The sequence below is a fragment of the Temnothorax nylanderi genome, unplaced genomic scaffold (genome assembly GCF_030848795.1).
Source record: "Temnothorax nylanderi isolate EJ_2023f unplaced genomic scaffold, tnyl_v1.0 TNYL_tig0633_pilon, whole genome shotgun sequence".
NCBI classification, from domain to species: domain Eukaryota; kingdom Metazoa; phylum Arthropoda; class Insecta; order Hymenoptera; family Formicidae; genus Temnothorax; species Temnothorax nylanderi.
Window position 1 is genome coordinate 51471 of NW_027249695.1, and position 21525 is coordinate 72995.

Sequence of the window (21525 nt, forward strand, 5' to 3'; positions counted from 1 at the left end):
GATACGCGTCGCTGATCAAGACGGACGACTGCTCGATTTTCGCGGAGAAGAGATCACCGTCAGATTGCACGTACGATGGCGAGAGCGATAACGCGGCAGCCGTGTGCGTGAGCGTGAGTGTGCGCGCGACATATGAGATGCTAGTGTTGAACGACTCGGAGCACGCGACAGATAACAACAATAATATCTTTACGGCTGCGCCGATCGACGATATCGTCAAGTCGACATTCGGCGGTGTTAAACAAGCGACGAGAAAGAAGCTCAACGCGTTGAACGTTAAATTTTTACAATCTCTGGGATTCGCGGTACGAAACATCTGAACGATGACTAAAATTTTCAACATCGGAGGCGAGCCGGTCTTCGACGATCGCATCGTCAAGATCGAGACTCACACGTACAACCCGTACGCCAACACAACGTTCGACTATAGCGACGAGATACGAATACCCATACAACAGCAGGATCTGTATACGTTGCCGTGCGAAAGTTTTCTCTACGTCGAAGGAACATTGACGGTTACCAGAGCAGCCGGCCAAGTCGATAACGTGGTACTGGGGACTAATTGCGTTGCGTTCATGTTCGACGAGATTCGATACAAGCTCGACGGTATGGAGATTGATCGCTGCAGAAACGTAGGAATAACCAGCACGCTCAAGACCTACGTTACGGTATCGTCCGACAGAAGCGTGATCCTGAGAAACGCTGGCTGGGAGCCACTGAATAACCCGAATGGATATTTCAATTTCTGCGTACCGCTCAACACGTTACTGGGATTTTGCGAGGAATACAAACGTGTGGTGATCAATGCTTGTCACGAATTGATCTTGATACGATCGCGCAACGACAACAATTCCCTGGTGGGAAGTCTCGCGTTGGAGCCCACCATCAAAATACTCAAGATACAATGGCGAATGCCTCACGTGGTATTGAACGAGATCAACAAGCTGTCGATGTTGCGCGCCTTGGAAAACGGACGATATCTAAGTATGGGTTTTCGTTCGTGGGATCTGTACGAGTATCCCCTGTTGCAGAACACGACCAAGCACTCGTGGGCCATTAAGACCGCGACTCAGCTCGAGAAACCGCGATACGTCGTCTTCGCTCTGCAGACGGGTCGGAAGAACGTCATGTCCGCCGACACAAGTCGATTCGACGATTGCAACTTGACCAACAGAAAACTCTATCTAAACTCTGAAGTTTATCCGTACGACGACTTGAATTTGAATTTTGGTAAACACAGATGGGCGATTCTGTACGATATGTACGCGCGTTTCTGCAAGGGCTACTACGGATACGAATATCTCGAGCCGAGTCTCACCGTTTCGACTTTTCTACGTAACGGCCCGTTTGTGATCATCGATTGCTCTCGCCAAAACAAATCCGTCAAAAACGCCACCGTGGATGTCAGAATAGAATTCGATTGCATGGAGAACGTACCGCCGAATACCTCCGCTTACTGTCTCATCATACACGACCGCGTGATTGAGTACAACCCGTTGACGAACGTGGTGCACAGAATAGTCTGAGCGTTTGCGGCAACGTCGACGTGAATATTTTCTCTCTCTCTCTCTCTCTCTCTTTCCATCAGTCTCCGATACAATTATTGAGAGGAATAAAGGAGGGGGAAGTATAAATCAGAGTGTCGCGAGATGGTTTGCAGAGTTGCGCGTCATTCCTCTCGATTGACGCATCGACGAGATATATATATATATATATATATATATATATATATATATATAAAGAAATCTCGTCATGTCCGTACCAACGTTCGTGGACCTGCAAGGATTCCTCGTCGGGATGAAATTTGTCGTGAAGGAGGTTGCGGTGCTGAGAAAAGGCTGCGTTCTGTCGCATCACATCTTTAATTACCCCATGCCGTGGAATCTCCTCACAAAATCCGATAAATCGTGTGCTACCTGGTTGATTCGCAATCACCATGGATTACGATGGGAAGACGGAAACGTGCCGTACAGCATAGTGAAACGCCTGATTACATCGGCCGTGCTTGGTGTAGAAGAAGAAGACGATGATGAGAAAGAAGACGATGACGATGAGATGCCGACTCTCGTGTACGTCAAGGGATGTCAGAAACGAGAATGGCTGGTGGATCTGCTGGAGAATTATGCGAGAAAAAACCTAATCGTCGAGACTCTGGATGCGCATTACGAAGATATCGAATCTTTGAATAAACTAGATGACACCAATACTATGCGATGCGGAAAACATGTCAAGAATTGCGCGTTACAAAATGTAATAAAACTATTTAACTGGTGGTCGCGCGCGACGCCATAAAAACTTGCAATATTTTTTTAAAAATAAATTATATATAACTTTTTATAATGTTTTTATTTCTTACTCCCCCTCCCCTATCATCACCGTTAGAGTAGGCTTTACTTCCCCCTCTCCTAATAAAAAAAGTCCACTGCACAGTTCTATAAACATTAATTCCCCCTCTCCCTTTCCCCCACCACACCATTACTTTTGTAATGTCGGTGTTGCCGCGTATACTCGATTAATTTTACATGATCAGTCTTGTCGCGATCGCTTGTACTGACGGTCAACTTCTCAGAGAGCCGAGAGGAAAAATGTTCTCCTTTGAAGAATGTAACAGCAGCAGCAGCATCAGCAACAACGGTACAAAACGCGTGAATGCCGTGAATTATTACGTGCCGATTCACGACGTTGAAACTCAAACGTATGAGAAGAAATGTAATAGGTAAGTTTCTTTTAAGAAAAAAATAGAGCCTCCCCCAGTTTTTATATTTTTGCAAATTGTAATACTTGCGAAAAAAAAACTAATTTCATTTCTTTTATACAGCATTTCGGGGGACCGTCGCGCGGTACGTATACTCGGCAGACGATACGCGCTGACAGCTACGGGATACAAATTCCTCGAAATTGGCATCAACGTTGGTCCACCGAGTTACGTGGAGATCGCCGTGGGAGATCATCGAGGAAAGGAACTGCTGTTATCTCTCGAAACATGGAAGGCACTCTACGAGCAACGGCGAAACATTCAGAATTTCTTTCGCAACGACTACAAAGATGTCCATAGTTTTATAAATGTTGGACCGCTAACGGTGAGAGTTTGTACATCGGTTAATAACGTCAAACTCATACGTCTAGAATCTGTAAACGTACGCTTGATGATGACCGAATCGACGTTGCATCGTATGTTCGATCTCGATCGGTGCATCGATGCGAGATTCGATCGTTTGGTCAGAATATTTGCGACGGTCGATGCAAAGTTTGCGCAGTTCTCCGATATCGCGTCCACCGTGACGGATCCCAAGGAAGCGTCGAATGTAATATACGCTAGCGATGCGTTCAATACGAATCAGCTCATCGATTGTGAGCTCGCAGCTTTAGTTTTTTAGTACTTAAGATATATCATGTAAAAGAAGAGTTAAATAAACAGGCTTTTTTTACACCTAAATGAACGATGTAATTTCTTTGCATGCATGTCCATCCCTACCTAAATTTTATCATCGTCCCGATGACGTCATTTCTTCCTTTGTCTTTTACGTACTGCGTAGATTTGTCTTTTACGTACTGCGTAGATAGATTGTTTAGTCTACGCGATAACACCCCCTTTTCCCATAAAAATTTTGTTTACGACGAACATGTTCCGACAGGTTCGACGCGTTATCGGGTCGATCATCGTCCCAATGACGTCATTTCTTCCTTTGTCTTTTACGTACTGCGTAGATTGTTTTACGTACGGCGTAGATAGATTGTTTAGTCTACGCGATAACACCCCCTTTTCCCAGAAAAATTTTGTTTACGACGAACATGTTTCGACAGGTTCGACGCGTCATCGACGAGACACGCTCCTACGCAGTGCGCTATCGAGTTAGTCTTACCCATTGTGCGCCGCCTAACGGCGTCGTTGCAAACGTACCCCCTGCGAACGTATCCCCGCGGCGCGACCGCGCACCCCCACGCGGACCCCACGCGGACCCGCGGCGCGACGCCGACCCCCCGCGCGGACCCGCGGCGCGGCGCGGACCCCCCCCCCGCGCGGACCCGCGGCGCGGCGCGGACCCCCCCCCCGCGCGGACCCGCGGCGCGACCGCGAACGCGAACGCGAACGCGAACTCGAACGCGGGTGAGTCATCCCGGTGAGTCATCCAGGTGAGTCATCCCGGTGGTATGCCAAGGTCACCCCTCTCCCCCTCACCCCCTCGTAATCCGATACCCTTTTGTAACCCGATACCCCCCTCCCCCTCGCCCCCCCTCGTAATCCGATACCCTTGTGTAACCCGATACCCCCCTCCCCCTCACCCCCGCGAAATCCGATACCCTTGTGTAACCCGATACCCTGCCCCCTCCCTCTTCCCCTTACCCCCCCGCGAAACCCGATACCCCCCTCCCCCACCCCCCCTCGGAGCTCCCTAGTTAGAATCGGCCTATACTAACTACTACCGCCGTTAGGTCGAGCTAGCCGATCTTTCGCACGTCCGACTAATTACGTTTAGTGTTCATTTTCGAGTTTTCGCGATCTTAGTGTGACTTAATGGACGCGAGCTTACGCGTCTGGCGCCCAACATTAGTTCTGAGTTTAAGTGTCGGACGGCGCGAGAGACCCGTCGGAGAGGCCCGTCATCCTTCTCTCCTCACCTCCCCTTTTGATCCGTCTCGCGCCTCGGGCGCAAAAAGACGTGACAGTATATGTAAAATACATAAACATAAAGTTTGCGATAGGCAGCTTTTTTGCATTTTTGTTAATCAATCGGAGATATTTTCGCGTTTTTCTGCTTTACCCTAATGTACTATAGCTATTGAAATGAATGCGATATGCATGCATAATTATTGTTATAGGTGTTTATCACGGGAATGCGAAACCTTCTTCAGTTAGCGAATATTTGAAGGATTTCATTACTGAAAGCAAAAAACTAATAGAAGAAGGATTTCAATATGTAGGAAAACATTACAAGGTTGTAATAAACGCAGTAATCTGCGATACCCCAGCTCGATCGTATGTAAAATGCGTGAAAAGTCATAATGCACATTTTGGTTGTGGGTTATGCATCCAAGAAGGCGAATATTTACACAATCGAGTTCTTTTCACGGATATGGACAGTTTTAAACGGACTGATGATAATTTCCGCCGGAGAACTTACGAAGAACATCATGTTGGAAACTCTCCATTTGAATTAATTGATTTGAAAATGGTGACGCAATTTCCTCTAGACTATATGCATTCATGTTGTTTAGGGGTAATGAAAAAATTGCTCGTATTGTGGTTGCGTGGACGACGAGATTGCAGATTAACAGCAATGAAGATCGAACAATTATCAGACTTTTTAGTGACTTTGTCAACATGGATACCAGAAGAATTTCAAAGGAAATGCAGGAGTTTGAAAGAGTTTGAGCACTGGAAAGCAACAGAATTCCGGCTTTTTTTGTTGTATATAGGACCAGCAGCATTAAGAACAATTTTGCCATTGGATCATTATATTCATTTTAATGCATTCAATTGCGCTATGAGAATTCTGTGCCATCTTGTAGACTGTTTTCGCAACAATCAATACGCGCAAGATCTCTTAAAATACTTTGTTCGGGAATGCAAAACGCTGTACGGGGAAGAAAATTTGATCTACAATGTTCACAATTTAATTCACCTTTCTAATGATGTTCTGACATATGGTTCTCTGGACACATTTAGTGCATTTTCGTTTGAAAATTATATGCAAAAACTGAAGAAAATGATAAGAAAATCTCAATCTCCATTGCAACAAATTCATCGTAGAATTTCTGAGTATAAAGAGAATGTAGATCCATCCCGAGAAAATAATGTTCACTTTCCATATATGGCAAATCCACTTCCTGAACAAGAATTGCAATTCTCTTGTACGAGACCACATTCTAAACTATTATTTTCGAACTTCACTTTCAATCTTCGTAACAGCGATAATTGTGGTTTCTTAGAAGACGGAAGTATTATCGTAATGCAACATTTTGCATACAAAAATAACGAACCTGTTGTCATAGGTCAATGTTTCCATCATAAGGCTTTACTCACACACTACCCATGCGAATCTGCAAATTTAAACATTTATCTTGTAAAAGATTTTTCAGACGTGCGCGTATGGCCCATTAAATATATCAAAGACAAGGAATTTCGCATTCCTGTTGGCGACGAATTCGTCGTGATGCCTCTACTCCATTGCAACCACAATCAATTATGTTTAAATACGTAAATTGAATTATATTATTTATATAAATAATATAAATTTAAAAATACTTATAAATTAGAACTTATTTAAGGGGATGCTGGAGACAGCTCTGTTTTACCGCGAAATTTTCAGACACTCTAATCTTTTGATTGATTTCACCGAATTAAAAATTTTTTGTCCAGAATTAAAGTATGGACGATAACAAATACCGCAGACACCATTTGCGTATGAAAAACAAAAAAAATTAGAAAATTACAGTTTTATTTTCGATTCTGCGGTCGACTCATGACAACATTTGCTGCACATAAAAGTTTTAGACTGTGTACGTATACAAAAACCTGGCAGCGGTCTCGGAAATACAATAAAGAAGAATCCTGCGCTTGCAGAAATGAGCTGCGAGCTTTAGTATAAGAGAAAAGTGTGTTTGAAAATTTCATATGCACATGTTACGCGTCTCCCCGAATTCAGCCAAAAACATACGGATCAGTATAACGGGTAGCTCTAGAGCAGGCGCTCTGTAGGTATGTGTAAGAATCGGTGAGCACTTCTTTATCGACGCTGATCGAGTTCGTCTGCGGCTCCAGCATCCCCTTAACACTTTATAAAAAGTTTATTCAGCTCGTTTGTTGGTCTACCTCTATTTTCTTATTAATTTTTTAATGTAAATTTAAAATTCAGTTCAGAGAAATGATTTACAATTACTGTTCTTATATATAGCTAACGTAATGTTTATACAGTCTTGATAAAATAAATATAAGTCATTAATAAAATAACAGTTCATTTATGAAAGTAAAAGAAATTATTTTAGTTATATATTACATTAAAAACATAAAAACTTGAATGATCATATTGCATGTCCTAATTATCGTATAATGTAATGTTTCAGATGTATGTAGTACTTTTCTTTGAGAATTCTTGCGCTACGGTGCCGGCTTCATGGGTACGAGAAAAAGAACGCATGTGTTGGTGGCCACCAAAAACCATCAATTTATCGAAAGCGATTGCTAAATGTACGCCGCACGAAGACCACTGGATCATGAATCCCTTTCACAAATTGTGGGGACCATATGGTAAATCAATTTCTATATATATTGTTACAAAAAACTATTTCTTCAACAGCATTCACTCCCGAGTAAAAATAGAAAAAATCACGATAGATCTAATCTGGTCCAACCCGATACATTGATGAACGATTTTCATCGAATCAAGTCTGATATGATCATTGAAAAATGACACATTGAGAAATGTTAAGCATTCGAGGCGATATTGAAAAGATTCTAGTTTCAATCCCGATCCAGATGAACATGCTTGTTTGCCATTATTTTTTCATAAATTTGTTTAATTATCATTTTTCAATAATTTATTAGGGTTTTTACAGCAATAGAGAAATATGAAAAAAAAATCGGATTTTTTACGACATTAACCGTTTGGGTTGACATTAATTAATGCATATTGCGCATTACTAGGAGTACAAATAAAATAAAAAATATATTACGTTATGTGTATTACGTTCAATAAATTATTAATTGCAAATGAAATCTATGGGCAATAATAATAACTATAGACCGTCTCCGCCGAGAAATTTAACTTCAATGTTTCATTTCATTAATGAGGGTCAAGAAGTTTGCATTATTATGTATTATCGATCGATTTATTTGTCGATTGGCAACAATTAATAACATAAATCGATTACCATTATTCGTAAGATATAGAGATTAAAAAATCGATAAACCATATGCAATAAACGTACACTTCTCGTACATTTATATTGTAAACATTTTATATACTTTGTAATATAATTATATAGAGACATATAGGGGAGACCGGGGCTAAACAGTCCGTTTTTTTTGGTGCCGATTTTTAACAACAAAATAAATAATTGTAGTTAAATGTGGTATACCACTGTAAAGAGTGAACCTTTAGCTACAAAATTTATATAGGAAATTTTTGTCTACGTCGCTTTGTTTAACCGGTATAGAGCAAAAACGACAACGGTGGAAAAATTGAAACCTCAAAAATGCCGGGGTATAACAGTCTGCACTGCATTTTCAATACATATACGTACATCTAATCCTAAAAAATAATAGGATACATGCAATAATTGTTTTTTAAGAGAAAAATATAAAAATTTATTTAAAATTTTTATGCGAAACATTATTAAAAAATAGTTACAAGGATTCCTCTTTCCGCAGAAGTCACTCGCCCGACTTGTTTCACTCCTCGACGTCCGATGACTCTATTCGGTGTCTGAACGGTTGTAATTCCCGTCTCATCCATATTCCATATGCAGTGAGCCCGAAAATGCCTTGGAAATGCACCCGGACTGCTTACTGACCGATTAGCCCCAAACACAAGTTTCAGGTTTGATCGCCCACGAAATATTAGACATCAACGATAATGAAAAAACTACACTGGATTCGTGTTCAGCATGCATTACTCTTTATAATCACGTACCTCGAGATTTGGAGAGCAAATATTATTGCAGATATTACAAAATTTCCACGCGCAGAAAATGTAACTTTTACCTTTCGAAAACACGTTTGCCCTCGTAAAAATCATAACACGGCAGGTAACCTGCCAAAACTCCGTTGGTCACATGGGTACTATAAGCAGCGTTTACAATGTTAATAGCGAGTTCGCACAATATACAGGTTCCGAGATATTTGATTAGACGTATTTACCCCGTAGACGTTTTAGCCCCGGTCTCCCCTACTATTGCGAAACAAGCAGAGAAGGATTCCGTAGAATGGTCGACGGCAGATGAGAACGTTATTAGTACGACACCAAAACTTGTAGGAAAAATAGTACTCAAGAAGTCTCGCAAAGTTCTTTCAAATAAAAGTAGCGACAATGAAAGTAGTGGCTCAGGTATCCTTTTATATATCCTTGTTTTTATCCAGTTCCTTACATACATAATTGTTAGTCCTTATATATTCGTGAACTATGAAACGCTCAGAAAAAAATTAAAAATTAAAAAATGTGTACTTGAAATATGACAAGAAAAATATTTATTACCTACAAATAAATATATTTTGTTTTAGCCATTATTATATAATTTCATAGCATATATGCAATTCTCAATTTGGAACTATATAAATACCCACACAGAACATAACAACCATGGAACGTCTATTGAACATCCATGATGGATGAATCAATCGTCCCGGGGACATCCGTGGGCATCCACTACATATCCACAGAAAGTGGTAATCGGCACCAATTCTATGTAATGTGGTCGTCCTTTGAACGTACCGCGAGGTATATATTAGACGTACATTAAATGTCTCATGGATGTTTAATATTATACGTTCAACAGACGTAGAACAGACGTACATCTAATAAACATCTACCGGTATGTCCAAAGGACGACGACATTACATAGAATTGGTGCTTATTACCAGTTTTGTGGATAGCTGATAGATGCTTATGCATGTCCTCTGAACGTTTGGTTTTTGATCCACATTGTACGTACAATGTACGAACATTGAACAGTCACCGTGGATAGAACGAATGACCATAGGATATTCAAGGTTATCTGCCAGGCAGCCACAGAACGTTCTAATTTACTTGTATTTTACATCATGTGTATGTACTTCGATCGTACCAAGGGATTTTTATTAGATGTACATCAGATATTGTATGGACGTGAATAATAACTTCCATTATACGTACTGAATAGGATAACAATCGTCAAAAAGACGACGAACAATTGTACATTGTTCGTCAGCAGGACGTCCAGTTATCGTACATTGTATGTCCTTTAGCCATACAATGTGAATATTTAAAACGTGTACTGGATTGGCGATGAATGTAAGTAAGGCATCCACAAGCCGTAAATAGATATCCAGTAGTGAGAGAGAGATTCATATAGTGACCTAATTGGCAATATTTTTATGTGATGTGAACGTTTTTTGAACGTAACGGAGAATGTCTATCAAACTTGCAATCAACGTATAATACTACGCAGGTCCATTGGAAGGTACATTTGGATAGGAACGGTAGTAATTTTAAGAACTTTTAACGTAACATGTAACTTTCATTTTATATCTATATTTAGATACAATACAGATTGCAATGTTGAAACGGTTCGTAACTTACTTCTTTGTATTAAACTGAAAAAGTCTTATGATTTTGTAACCCAGACTAAAAAAATAACAATATATTCTTTATGCAGAATATTGTATAGTTCAGGTACTTTGTTCTACAAAAGATTTAAAAAAATTAAAATTAAATTCAAACATTTTTTTAAATGTAATCCGTTTTAGACTTGTTTGGCTCATTTTCGTGATGTTGAGGCCTCACGAGATGTCTAGAACCTTTTTTACGATTCCTGCGGAGCCAGAGGAGGAAGCGGAGGAGTTTCTTTTAAGAGTCGAGCTGGTGCATGGCGGAACCACTCTTTCAATCGACTTTCAAATTTTTCTTTCGTCATCTCCGGTACTAGTTATACAGCAGCTGCAAATTATACAACATATAAATATTTGTCAAAACTATATCTGATAAAATGAGACATTGCAGAAAGGTGTTGCACAACGTGTTTCCCTCAACCCCCTTTTTGTAAGCCACAAAAAGGGGGTTGAGGAAAAAAGAGCAATTTGATTTTTTTCAATATTACGATAATATTCTTGAACTTACTATACATTGCATTTGTGAGTGCCATGCTTGATAGATTTTTTTTGCCTCGTCTGCCTTTCCAGGAGTACTTTGTTGCTACTGCGTTCGTAAAAATTTCCTTTAATACACGGCGAATGGAATCATCTACTGTGGTTCCGCCACATTTCTTGAGCAAGCAGACCTTAAATAGTAATTCAAACGTTGCTTATCAACTGTCGATTAATCTGCCGCTCATACTTTTTATTTAGCTCCTTCATTATAAGAAATTTAAGTTTGTTTTAATGTATCAAATATTTCATCAATGATTTCAACTTTGATGCGCAAGCAAGTACTTTGTTATCATATATTTATTGCGGTAGTTTTATAGAGCATTTTCAACCAATAATTGCGCTATCAATCGTTAAAATTAAAGCAATGGTACAAAAATTGCACTTAAACAGGTTTATAGTAAGATAATATGTTAAATCACAATCATTCTTTGTTATTAAATCAACTTATTGAAAAGAAGGGGGGAGTCAGAATAGATAAGAACTAATAGTAATAAAGAGGTTCACTAGTCTAGTCACTATTTGACGAATGTATTAGCTTCTATTGAGAAATTTCATTAGTTTCTCAAGGGCTTCAAATTATATTGATACACAGGCCAAATTTAGGCGTTGTATTATTTATTGACAGTTTTTGTCTAATAAAACAATACTTCTAATAAAGTTATTGCTCTTTTTTTAAACAAAACTGATAATTTTATAAGTAAGAAAATATTACGAGTGATAAAAATAATGGAAATGGATACTTATAAAAACAATTGACAAAATTATTAATTGATTCATTTTAATAAAATTAAAACCTGCAACTTTTTGTAATTGTGCACTCAGTATAAGTTATGGCTTGCTTGCGCGATCATTAATCAACCTAAAGCTGGAGCCAACATACAATGATATAATAATATAAAATCTTACCAATTGCTTTTTCTTTGCCTCGTCGCCGAGTAAACGTGTTTCGGCATCATCCACTTCTTGCACACTGGTGAGGGGCAGATTTGCTTGCCATTCATTGACGCCTTCGTCGGCATCTAGACCTTGAAACATAGTCAATGCGGTCAATCGACGATCGATTTTTTGGAGGAATGACAGGCATCTGTCTAATATGAGGGTTTGAGCGTCGACTGTTAATTTCAGATTACCAAACTTCATTTGCATTCTTTCGACGGAAAAAGTCTCAATGTCATCGATGTGGCTGCCTACCGACGTATTTGTGACGGTTGGGTTCTTGCTAGACTGTACGTCTCGAGATGATATCGGAACGTGTCTTCCATCCATTTCGACTAATGCAAAAAGTGATAGAAATAATAATATAGCAAATAATAATAATAAAGGAACTGATTAAAATGAGTATATTTTATCGCTGTAATAGTAGTAAACTAGGCTTAAATCACACCATGTGAAGTACAAACTACGCATACAGCACTGTCACTGTAAGACAACCTTCGTTCGAAACGCGGATCTAGCTCGCGGCTGGGCTGGGTTCGAAGGAGGTGCGGAGGAACGGACGCGCGGTGAGGTTCGGCAAAATGAAGTGTATCGTGGTTAACAACTAACGTGACAGAATTTATTGTATAATGGACGGTCGCGATATTTACAGCGGATTGAGCGCACAGTGTAACAGTCGCGGTATGCACAACGGCGCGGTGAGCGCAGGACGCAGAGTCGGGGCGCACGCGGTGCGCGCGGGAGTGCACGCGGGTGGTGATCGTGACGGGCGATCGGCGTGTGACGGGTGGCGCGAGGTAAGGCGCGGGGCGCACGGGCGCGGATACGGCGGCGAGATCGCTGCAATTCGGTGCGTTCGGTGGCAGGCGTATCCGGTGAGAAGCGCTCGGTGGAGGCAGAGAAGCGCTCTGCCCCCGTTCGGATACTTCGTGCGCAAGGACGCCGGTCGGGTACCGAGAAGCGCTCGGGGAAGGTAGAGTATGCCAGAGGCTCTCTACCTTCGTCCTGACTAGCGGGCGCGGGGTGTAGGAGCGCCGGTCGTCTGACGAGAATCGCTCGGCGAAGACAGAGAATGCCGGGGGCGCTCTACCTTCGTTCTGACTCGCGGGGGCGCGGTGGAAGAAAGCCGGCCGTCGATCGAGAATCACTCGGCGAAGACAGAGAATGCCGGAGGCGCTCTACCCTCGTTCTGACGTGCGGGCGCGGTGTGGAAAAAAGCTTGTCGTCTCTCGAGAATCGCTCGGCGAAGACAGAGAATGCCGGAGGCGCTCTACCCTCGTTCTGACTTGCTAGAAAGATGCGGGAATTCAGGATCGGTGCGGTCGGTCGGAGCGGTGATCAGGAAATCGCCTTTAGCGTTAAAAACGCTCGTCTTTTATACCCGGCGCGGCGGTGTTACGCAGTGGCGGGGGTAGCGACGGCGATCGCGAGCGCCGGGATGGTGCGGCGGAACGGTCGGAAAATACGGCGTCCCGACGCCGCGATCGCGTTCGGCGGTCTTCGGTCGCGGTCGGCATTGCTCGGCGCGTCGAGACGGTTGCCGCGGCAAGCCCGTTCGCGGGCTTCCTAACGTTATATGCTAGCGTTTAAAATGTGGGCACACGTGCCCTGTCTTTGCCCTGCGGGTGGTCGGCCGGGCGGTCTCGGCGGGATGTTATGCCGGAACGATGCATATTTGGGGGTGCATCGTTACATCACCCCCCTCCTTGAAAAAGCGCGAATTTGGCGCTCTACGGCTTCGGCTTTATCTCGCGGATGGTTCGGACGGAGCCGGTCGCATTAAAACGTATGTGCCAGCGTTTCCCCCTGGATCGCATCTTGTGCTGGCGCGATACGTGGGCGTGGAAGTGGGGTACCCAGATGATATGTCCGGGTTCCACTTCCACCGGGATCGGAGGTGGCGGTCGAGACCCTTCTGCCCGCAGGGGTCGTATGTCGGCCGGTGCTGGTCGTGGCGGCGGAGGCGCCGGTTGGTCGGGTCGCGTTGTGGCTGACTCTGGCAGCGGTGCCGGTGGAACGCTCGGCGAGATCGTTGGCCGCCCCGGTAAGATGGTAAGCCGGAGGTTGGTCTTCTCGACGCTGGTAATCGTGGGCGTCGCGGCCCGTGGCTTCTTCCGGGTCAGTGGTGGTGGCGGGGTGGTGAGCCACTCCAGCTTCCGTCGTTGCTGCTCGTCCGAGCGTTGTACCGCGCAGCCGACCGTCAGCACGTTTTTGCGTGACGGCGGTGCGGTTGCGGGCTTGGCGACGGCGGCGATGGCGGCGGCGGCGGCGGCGGCAGAGCCTGGGGTAAATAGCCTTGTCCAGGTCGTGCCGAATCCTGGGCAGACCGGGTCGTATTCCACCGGCTCTGCCAGGATCTTCTCGATCTCGGCGAGGATATCGCGCTCGGTATTCGACTCGCTCTGGTTGGACTCCATGGCTCGTCTGTGAGCACTCTTTTTCGGTATCGGTATTTATTGCCGTTAATTGTTGCCTATTTCGGGAGTGGGGCAATGTCTCTTATGTTTCGGTGTCGTCGTCGTCCTCCGGGTTTGCTCCGTTATTGTTGTTATCGTCGTCCTCGGTATCGCTATTCTCCTGGTGGTCGATGTCGCTATTTTCCTCGTTGTCGGCGGGCGGGGGGGCGGCGGGCGCGGGTTTTAAATCCTGCACGTGTATGTGGCGGGTCCATTTGCCGCTTCGGTCGCGTAGATCGACGATTACCGGCGATATTATCCGGCGCACCTCGAGGGGCCCGCGGAACTTTGGCGCGAGCTTCGCGTTAAACGCGGCGGCTTTGTTGGAGAGTGGGTATTCGCGTTTCCACACCCACTCCCCGACTTTCGGTGCCCATTGACGGCGTCGTAGGTTGTAATACTTTTCCTGCCGCTGGAAAGCGCGCACCAAATGTATCCGTACAAGCTCGTAGGCTTCCTCGAGGTGACGTCGCGTCTCGTCTGGCGGGGCGGCTGCGGTATTCGGGGCGGCCTCCCGATTGAGTGGGGAGGTCGGTTCGCGGCCGAAGACGAGGTATGCGGGGGTATAACCCGTGGCCTCGTGGTGGGCCGTATTATAAGCGGATTGCAATTCGGGGATGCGCTCATCCCAATTACGGTGATTTCGGTCGACATACTGCGATATCATCGTTTTTACAACCCGGTTTGTTCGCTTGACCGGATTGCAATGCGGCGCGTGGACCGGCGTGTATACATGTCGAACGTTATGGGCGGCGAGCATTTTTTCGAGTTTTCCGGACCGGAGTTGCGTGCCGTTGTCCGACAATATCGTGTCGGGGCAACCGTGGCGGAATAAAATCGCTTCGGCGATGTGCGTGGTTACGGCGGAAGCGGTGGCGCGGCGCAGGGGCCGCATCTCTAGCCATTTAGAGAAGCGGTCCTGCATCGTCAGGAGCCACGTGTGGCCCTGTTTCGATCGTGGCAGCGGTCCGATTAAGTCGAGCGTGACTTGCTGCCATGGGCGAGTGACGGCGGTGGCGTGCAGCGTTCCCGCCGGTCGGGTTTGCGCGACTTTGTGTCCTAGGCACCGGGGGCAATTTCGGACGTAGTTCGCGATTTCCCGGAACATGCCGGGCCAGTAGTATAGTCGGGCGATACGCGCTATGGTCTTTGCGATCCCGAGATGTCCGGCGGTGGGAGCGTCGTGGTTCTGGTGGAGGATTTCGGGGCGCTGTTCTTTGGCCACGCATGCCTTCCATTGATTTTCGGGCGGGTTTTCGTTAAAGTTTAGGTCGTGTAGTACGTGTCGGTATAGTTTCCCGTCTCGGATGTCGTAATCAGGGTGGTCCCGGGGGTTTTCTTGCGCGACCCGTAGCATGCGGCGGTACCACGAACAGCGGGGCGGTATCGTGACGGCGGCGGTGGTGGGTTGCCGAGACAAGACGTCCGCGACCCGGTTGAGGGCTCCTTTCCGGTATTTGATCTCTAGGTCGTGCTGTTGGAGCTCGAATGCCCATCGGCCCAGCCTGCCGGTCGGGGTGTCTAACTTTTGCAGCCACCGCAGGGACTGGTGATCGGTGAGGACGGTAAAGGGGTAGCCCTCGAGGTATTCGCGCATCCGGCGAATCCCCCAGATTACCGCTAGGCATTCGAGCTCGGTTGCGCTATAGTTTCGTTCGGCCTGGTTTAACGTGCGACTCGCGTACGCGATTACTCTTGCCCCCTCTGGGAAATTCTGCGTGAGCACGGCCCCGAGGCCGGTTGTGCTGGCGTCGGTCTGCAGGACAAATCGCCGTGAAAAATCGGGGCAGGCGAGGACCGGCGCGGATGTCAGCGTGTCTTTTAGCTTCTCAAATGCGGTATCTTCCTCTTCCCCCCAGTTCCAGCGGGCGTGTTTTCGCGTGAGCGCGGTGAGCGGCGCGGCGACTGTCGCGAAATCTTGGATGAAGCGCCTGTACCACGACGCTACGCCCAGGAATTGCCGTACTTGCTTAACTGTCTGCGGCCGAGGCCATTGGGCGACTGCCCGGACCTTCTCTGGGTCGGTACGGATTCCTTCGCGGTCGACGATGTGCCCGAGATATTGTAGGCTGTCTACGCAGAATTTGCATTTGGCCGGGTTGAGCCGTAAGTTCGCGGCGCGGAGGCGGCGGAAAACTTCGCGCAGTATGCGGAGGTGTTCCTCGAACGTCTTCGTGATTATAATGATATCATCGAGATACACGAACACGTGTGGCTCGAGTTCCGGCCCGAGCACGGTATCCAGTAGCCGTTGGAACGTCGCGGGGGCGGAGTGTAAACCGAAGGGCATGACTTTGAAGTGGAAGAGCCCCTTCCCGGGTACGGTGAATGCGGTGATCGGTCGGCTTGCCTGGGTGAGGGGGACCTGCCAGTACCCGCTCTTAAGGTCGAGCGTAGTCAGGTATTTCGCTCCTCGTAATTTGTCGAGCGTCGCGGTGATTTGGGGGAGGGGGTAGGCGTCGGTCTCGGTCGCGTCGTTAACCCGGCGAAAATCGATGCAAAATCGGTGGCTTCCGTCTTTTTTTCGTACCACGACGACCGGGGAATTCCATGCGCTTTTCGAGCGCTCGATCACCCCCTCCCGTTCCATTTTTTCGACTTCGGCGTTAATGATGGCCTGCATGGCCGGGTTGCGCGGTCGGTACCGCTGCTTAATCGGCTCGCGGTTCGTTTTGACGCGGATGTGGTGGGCGGTTTTGTCGGTTGGCCCGGTTATCTGATCGAAGAGGGGGAGTTCTTCTGCGAGGAACGCTCGGAGCCTTTCCTCCTCGGTCAGGGTTCGCGGGGCGATGCCCTCGGTCATCGCGGTGGCGGGTGTCTGGCTGCGGTGACTCGCGGTGGCCGGCGCGGGAATGGCGTGGCCGAGTTTGGCCCAAAAATCTACCCCGAGTAACATCGCGTTTTTCAGGTTCGGCATAATCGTGAACGAGTGCCAGACGGTCTTGCCGGCGGTCTGAATCGGCAATCGGACGCGGCCGGGCAGCGTTATTAGTTGCCCGTTGGCCAACTGGACTTGCCCTTCGTCCGGCGTTACGGGGAAACCGAGGGTTTGCGCGAGCCGGGCGGTGTGCTCGTTGACAAACGATATGTCTGAGCCAGTGTCTAGTAGGGCCTCTAACGGGCGGTCGCGGATGCGCGTTTTTAGGTGCGGCCGGGGCGTGAATCTTACGGGGAGGACCGGGGGGCGGCCGGCGTTTCCGCGGTCCTAGTTTCGTTTCCCGGCGGCGGGTGACAATCTTTTGTCAGTACGCCGTCCTTGCCGCATTGTGAGCAAAACTTCCGGGCGGGGCGTCGGCAGTCGAAGCGCGTGTGGCCGCGTTGCTTGCAACGCCAGCAGTACTCGCTTCGACTGTACACGGCGGCGGTGACCGGGGGGTCGGTGGCGGTGCTCTTCGCGACGGTGCGCTTTTTGCGATTCTGCTGCAATCGTTCGAACTCGCCTGCTCGTTGCTGCAGTTCCCGGGGGCCGCGGACGTCGCTTCGCCAGATACGGTTTTGATAATCGGGGTGCATGTTCTCGTAGAGCTGCTCGACCTGTTCTTCGGTCGAGTAGCCCCCTGCCCTACGCATGAGGGTCAGCATCTGTGTCGCGTATTTCACATACGGTTCCCCGTCTTTCTGTACGCGGTCGCGGATTTCATTTACCAGTTGCAGTCGGTATCGTCGCGGCAGGAATGTCTCTTTAAAACCGGCGATGAAATCCCCCCAGGTCACCCATCCGTCGCGGTTGTTACGGTACCACAGGAGGGCGTCCCCTTTTAGGAGTTCGGGCAGCCCGCGGAGCCAGTGGTCATCGTAGAATCCGTACGCGGCGCGGAGCTCGTCGATCCGTTCTAGGAATGCCCATGGGTCCTTACCGTCGAAGTGGAGGCCCCATTTTCGCATTTGGTTCATTATCTGGGTGTAGGGGGGGGGGGGGCGGGGTCCGCCGGGCGGTCGGCTGGAATTATCGTTACGGGGGATGCCGGTATTCCGGTGGGTACGGTCAGCGTTATTGGGGGCGCGTCGGACGCGTTTGTCCGTCTTCCGGTGGGCACGGTCAGAGTTAGCGGGGGGGTGTCGGACGCGTCCGCCTGGAACTGCTCGGGGTGGGCGTCGATAAATCGATTTAATCGGCGGCGTAGATCGTCGAGATTGCCCTCGGTGTCGAGTCCGAGTGAGTTTAGTTCGGTTATCAAGTCGGCCTTATTTAATCTATAGAAATACTCCTTCATTTTGCCGGTTTCCTGGGTCCGTTCCTTACGGTCAGGTCCCTGTTCAGGCGCCATAAGACAACCTTCGTTCGAAACGCGGATCTAGCTCGCGGCTGGGCTGGGTTCGAAGGAGGTGCGGAGGAACGGACGCGCGGTGAGGTTCGGCAAAATGAAGTGTATCGTGGTTAACAACTAACGTGACAGAATTTATTGTATAATGGACGGTCGCGATATTTACAGCGGATTGAGCGCACAGTGTAACAGTCGCGGTATGCACAACGGCGCGGTGAGCGCAGGACGCAGAGTCGGGGCGCACGCGGTGCGCGCGGGAGTGCACGCGGGTGGTGATCGTGACGGGCGATCGGCATGTGACGGGTGGCGCGAGGTAAGGCGCGGGGCGCACGGGCGCGGATACGGCGGCGAGATCGCTGCAATTCGGTGCGTTCGGTGGCAGGCGTATCCGGTGAGAAGCGCTCGGTGGAGGCAGAGAAGCGCTCTGCCCCCGTTCGGATACTTCGTGCGCAAGGACGCCGGTCGGGTACCGAGAAGCGCTCGGGGAAGGTAGAGTATGCCAGAGGCTCTCTACCTTCGTCCTGACTAGTGGGCGCGGGGTGTAGGAGCGCCGGTCGTCTGACGAGAATCGCTCGGCGAAGACAGAGAATGCCGGGGGCGCTCTACCTTCGTTCTGACTCGCGGGGGCGCGGTGGAAGAAAGCCGGCCGTCGATCGAGAATCACTCGGCGAAGACAGAGAATGCCGGAGGCGCTCTACCCTCGTTCTGACGTGCGGGCGCGGTGTGGAAAAAAGCTTGTCGTCTCTCGAGAATCGCTCGGCGAAGACAGAGAATGCCGGAGGCGCTCTACCCTCGTTCTGACTTGCTAGAAAGATGCGGGAATTCAGGATCGGTGCGGTCGGTCGGAGCGGTGATCAGGAAATCGCCTTTAGCGTTAAAAACGCTCGTCTTTTATACCCGGCGCGGCGGTGTTACGCAGTGGCGGGGGTAGCGACGGCGATCGCGAGCGCCGGGATGGTGCGGCGGAACGGTCGGAAAATACGGCGTCCCGACGCCGCGATCGCGTTCGGCGGTCTTCGGTCGCGGTCGGCATCGCTCGGCGCGTCGAGACGGTTGCCGCGGCAAGCCCGTTCGCGGGCTTCCTAACGTTATATGCTAGCGTTTAAAATGTGGGCACACGTGCCCTGTCTTCGCCCTGCGGGTGGTCGGCCGGGCGGTCTCGGCGGGATGTTATGCCGGAACGATGCATATTTGGGGGTGCATCGTTACAACTGTTTAAAGTACAAGCTTACGCATAAGCCTGATCTCGCGATTTAGATGAGGAAGCTACACAAACAACTATTGATGTGGACTGTACTGAGATTATGTATTCGTTACCAACTTACAATTCAACGCTTAGCTGTTTATCAATCAAAAGATATGCATATTTATACAAAGAAATGTCATACAGGAATTAAAGCTGTACAAAATACAAGGAGAAAAGAAATGATTAGTTATATATAGTGATCCTTTCTCTGATTCTTATAAAGTTGTCCTTTTCTTTAATACTCTGAGGAAAGAACTAAATCTCTTATCTTTAATCGCTTAATATTCATCTAAGAATACTAAATATCTTGTGTTATTTTATGTTGGACTTATTAACTTAGTCAATACCATCGTATATCTGTTTCTCAAAGAAAGGATCGATTATATTCAATTCACAAAATAATGCATAACATTCATCAATATCAAGAAATACATGTACAAGAAATAATTGTAATTGAATTAATGCGTCAGTGTTCCTTTGATCATAAATGATCTATAGCAGAATATAGTTTGTTTTGTTCTCAAGTGCTTATTTCCAATAATAAAGAGAGACGAGTTACATAAATTCATATAATGATTAATCTTCATTGTTCAGTAAGCAAATCAGGAAAAATAGCACTTTACTTTGAATACTGACACATCAAATTTTAGTCGTGACACGCAAATATGAGCTGTAATGCTTCGCACAAATTGAGTATTATTGTAACTCAGGTTTTTAGGTTAATCTTTTATACGCTGAGAAATAATCATATTGTTGATGTAAGTAATCTTGACCGTAATCAGTATTTACACCATGGAACGTAATAATGATACTGATATCGGGTAACATCTTTAATCAAGTATCGCGTATACTTTTATTCGATAATTAAACAATACGTTATAAACATGACTCTGCCTAAAAAACGTTGCAGCCACTCGAACAAAAACGCAATATGTAATTAATTTTACTGAGCTCAGTCTCTCCACAGAAAACGATTAATACGCGGCACGTGCCTCCTTCATGATCGTCGAGGAAGGATCCTCGTTGTGTGTGAACTCGATATCTCTGAAACCAATGATCGATTTATAGACCGAACGGTCTCTCTCGGACGTTAGAAGGATATCTAACGTCCCTGCTAGAGTGATCATGGTTTGCAAGAGATCGAATAAATTTACCTTATTTCCAGTTAAATAAGTTCTCGTAATAATGGTCAATCAACCACAAGCCCGCCGGGGCATTCCATCATATAAATAATGGTCGCAGACCAAGTCCAACAGGACATTCCGTCAGCAGCAGTAATGGTCGCGTCGACCAAGATTGACAAGGCTTTCTATAATTTTCCAATAGTGGCGTCGTCCATTTTGGCAAACAGCGTCGTAGCACGAGCGCTGTGTTTCTTCGATTAATGCAGCACGACCCGTTAATATAGTCGTAGCTGTGACTGTTTATCCGATTTAACTGTAGAGAATGGATGCGAATCAGAAATATTACCGCGAATACTTTCGGTAACTCGAGTTGTATAAAGAAACACAATGGCTGAAAAATGACTCGTCACGCAGGACGATCCGAAACGTAGGACGAACGACAAAAGAATGCTCGCAGAGCGGCAAGCACGCAACGGCAAACAAATACGCGCACGCGCTGTTACGAGTTCTCGAACTCTCTCTGTTTCCGTGTCGCTAAGCGGTCTGCGCCACGCGCATTCATACATGACACTAATAGTGAATTCGGTCGATTTGCACTGGCACTGAACCCGTTTTGCACTAAACTGTACGAGTACAGCACTAGATCGGGTCGACA

At 47.0% G+C, this 21525-nt stretch overlaps 3 protein-coding genes across 3 annotated transcripts; all 3 read left to right on the plus strand.

The window, feature by feature from the left end:
* The first annotated feature begins 323 nt into the window (after positions 1-323).
* Positions 324-1526, plus strand: LOC139784472 (uncharacterized). The gene is made up of 2 exons (XM_071723658.1): positions 324-403; positions 488-1526. Exons 1-2 carry the CDS (start codon positions 324-326, stop codon positions 1524-1526), a joined length of 1119 nt encoding a protein of 372 aa, XP_071579759.1.
* A 226-nt stretch (positions 1527-1752) lies between these two features.
* On the plus strand, positions 1753-3455 carry LOC139784473 (uncharacterized). The gene is made up of 3 exons (XM_071723659.1): positions 1753-2069; positions 2531-2716; positions 2819-3455. Exons 1-3 carry the CDS (start codon positions 1753-1755, stop codon positions 3375-3377), a joined length of 1062 nt encoding a protein of 353 aa, XP_071579760.1. The 3' UTR covers positions 3378-3455.
* A 337-nt stretch (positions 3456-3792) lies between these two features.
* LOC139784474 (uncharacterized) lies at positions 3793-7315 on the plus strand. The gene is made up of 5 exons (XM_071723660.1): positions 3793-3868; positions 4822-5136; positions 5215-5774; positions 7066-7249; positions 7299-7315. Exons 1-5 carry the CDS (start codon positions 3793-3795, stop codon positions 7313-7315), a joined length of 1152 nt encoding a protein of 383 aa, XP_071579761.1.
* The last annotated feature ends 14210 nt before the right edge of the window (positions 7316-21525 follow it).

Bases quoted from the DNA above. Each gene is read 5' to 3' on its own strand.
- LOC139784474 (XM_071723660.1), top strand. From the start codon at position 3,793: ATGTTTCGACAGGTTCGACGCGTCATCGACGAGACACGCTCCTACGCA. The intron at 3,869-4,821 runs GTGCGCCGCCTA...TTATTGTTATAG, and splicing joins TCGAGTTAGTCTTACCCATT to GTGTTTATCACGGGAATGCG. The intron at 5,137-5,214 runs TTGGAAACTCTC...ATTCATGTTGTT, and splicing joins AACTTACGAAGAACATCATG to TAGGGGTAATGAAAAAATTG.
- LOC139784473 (XM_071723659.1), top strand. From the start codon at position 1,753: ATGTCCGTACCAACGTTCGTGGACCTGCAAGGATTCCTCGTCGGGATG. The intron at 2,070-2,530 runs GTACGTCAAGGG...TTACATGATCAG, and splicing joins GATGAGATGCCGACTCTCGT to TCTTGTCGCGATCGCTTGTA. The intron at 2,717-2,818 runs GTAAGTTTCTTT...TCTTTTATACAG, and splicing joins TATGAGAAGAAATGTAATAG to CATTTCGGGGGACCGTCGCG.
- LOC139784472 (XM_071723658.1), top strand. From the start codon at position 324: ATGACTAAAATTTTCAACATCGGAGGCGAGCCGGTCTTCGACGATCGC. The intron at 404-487 runs GTACGCCAACAC...GCCGTGCGAAAG, and splicing joins GAGACTCACACGTACAACCC to TTTTCTCTACGTCGAAGGAA.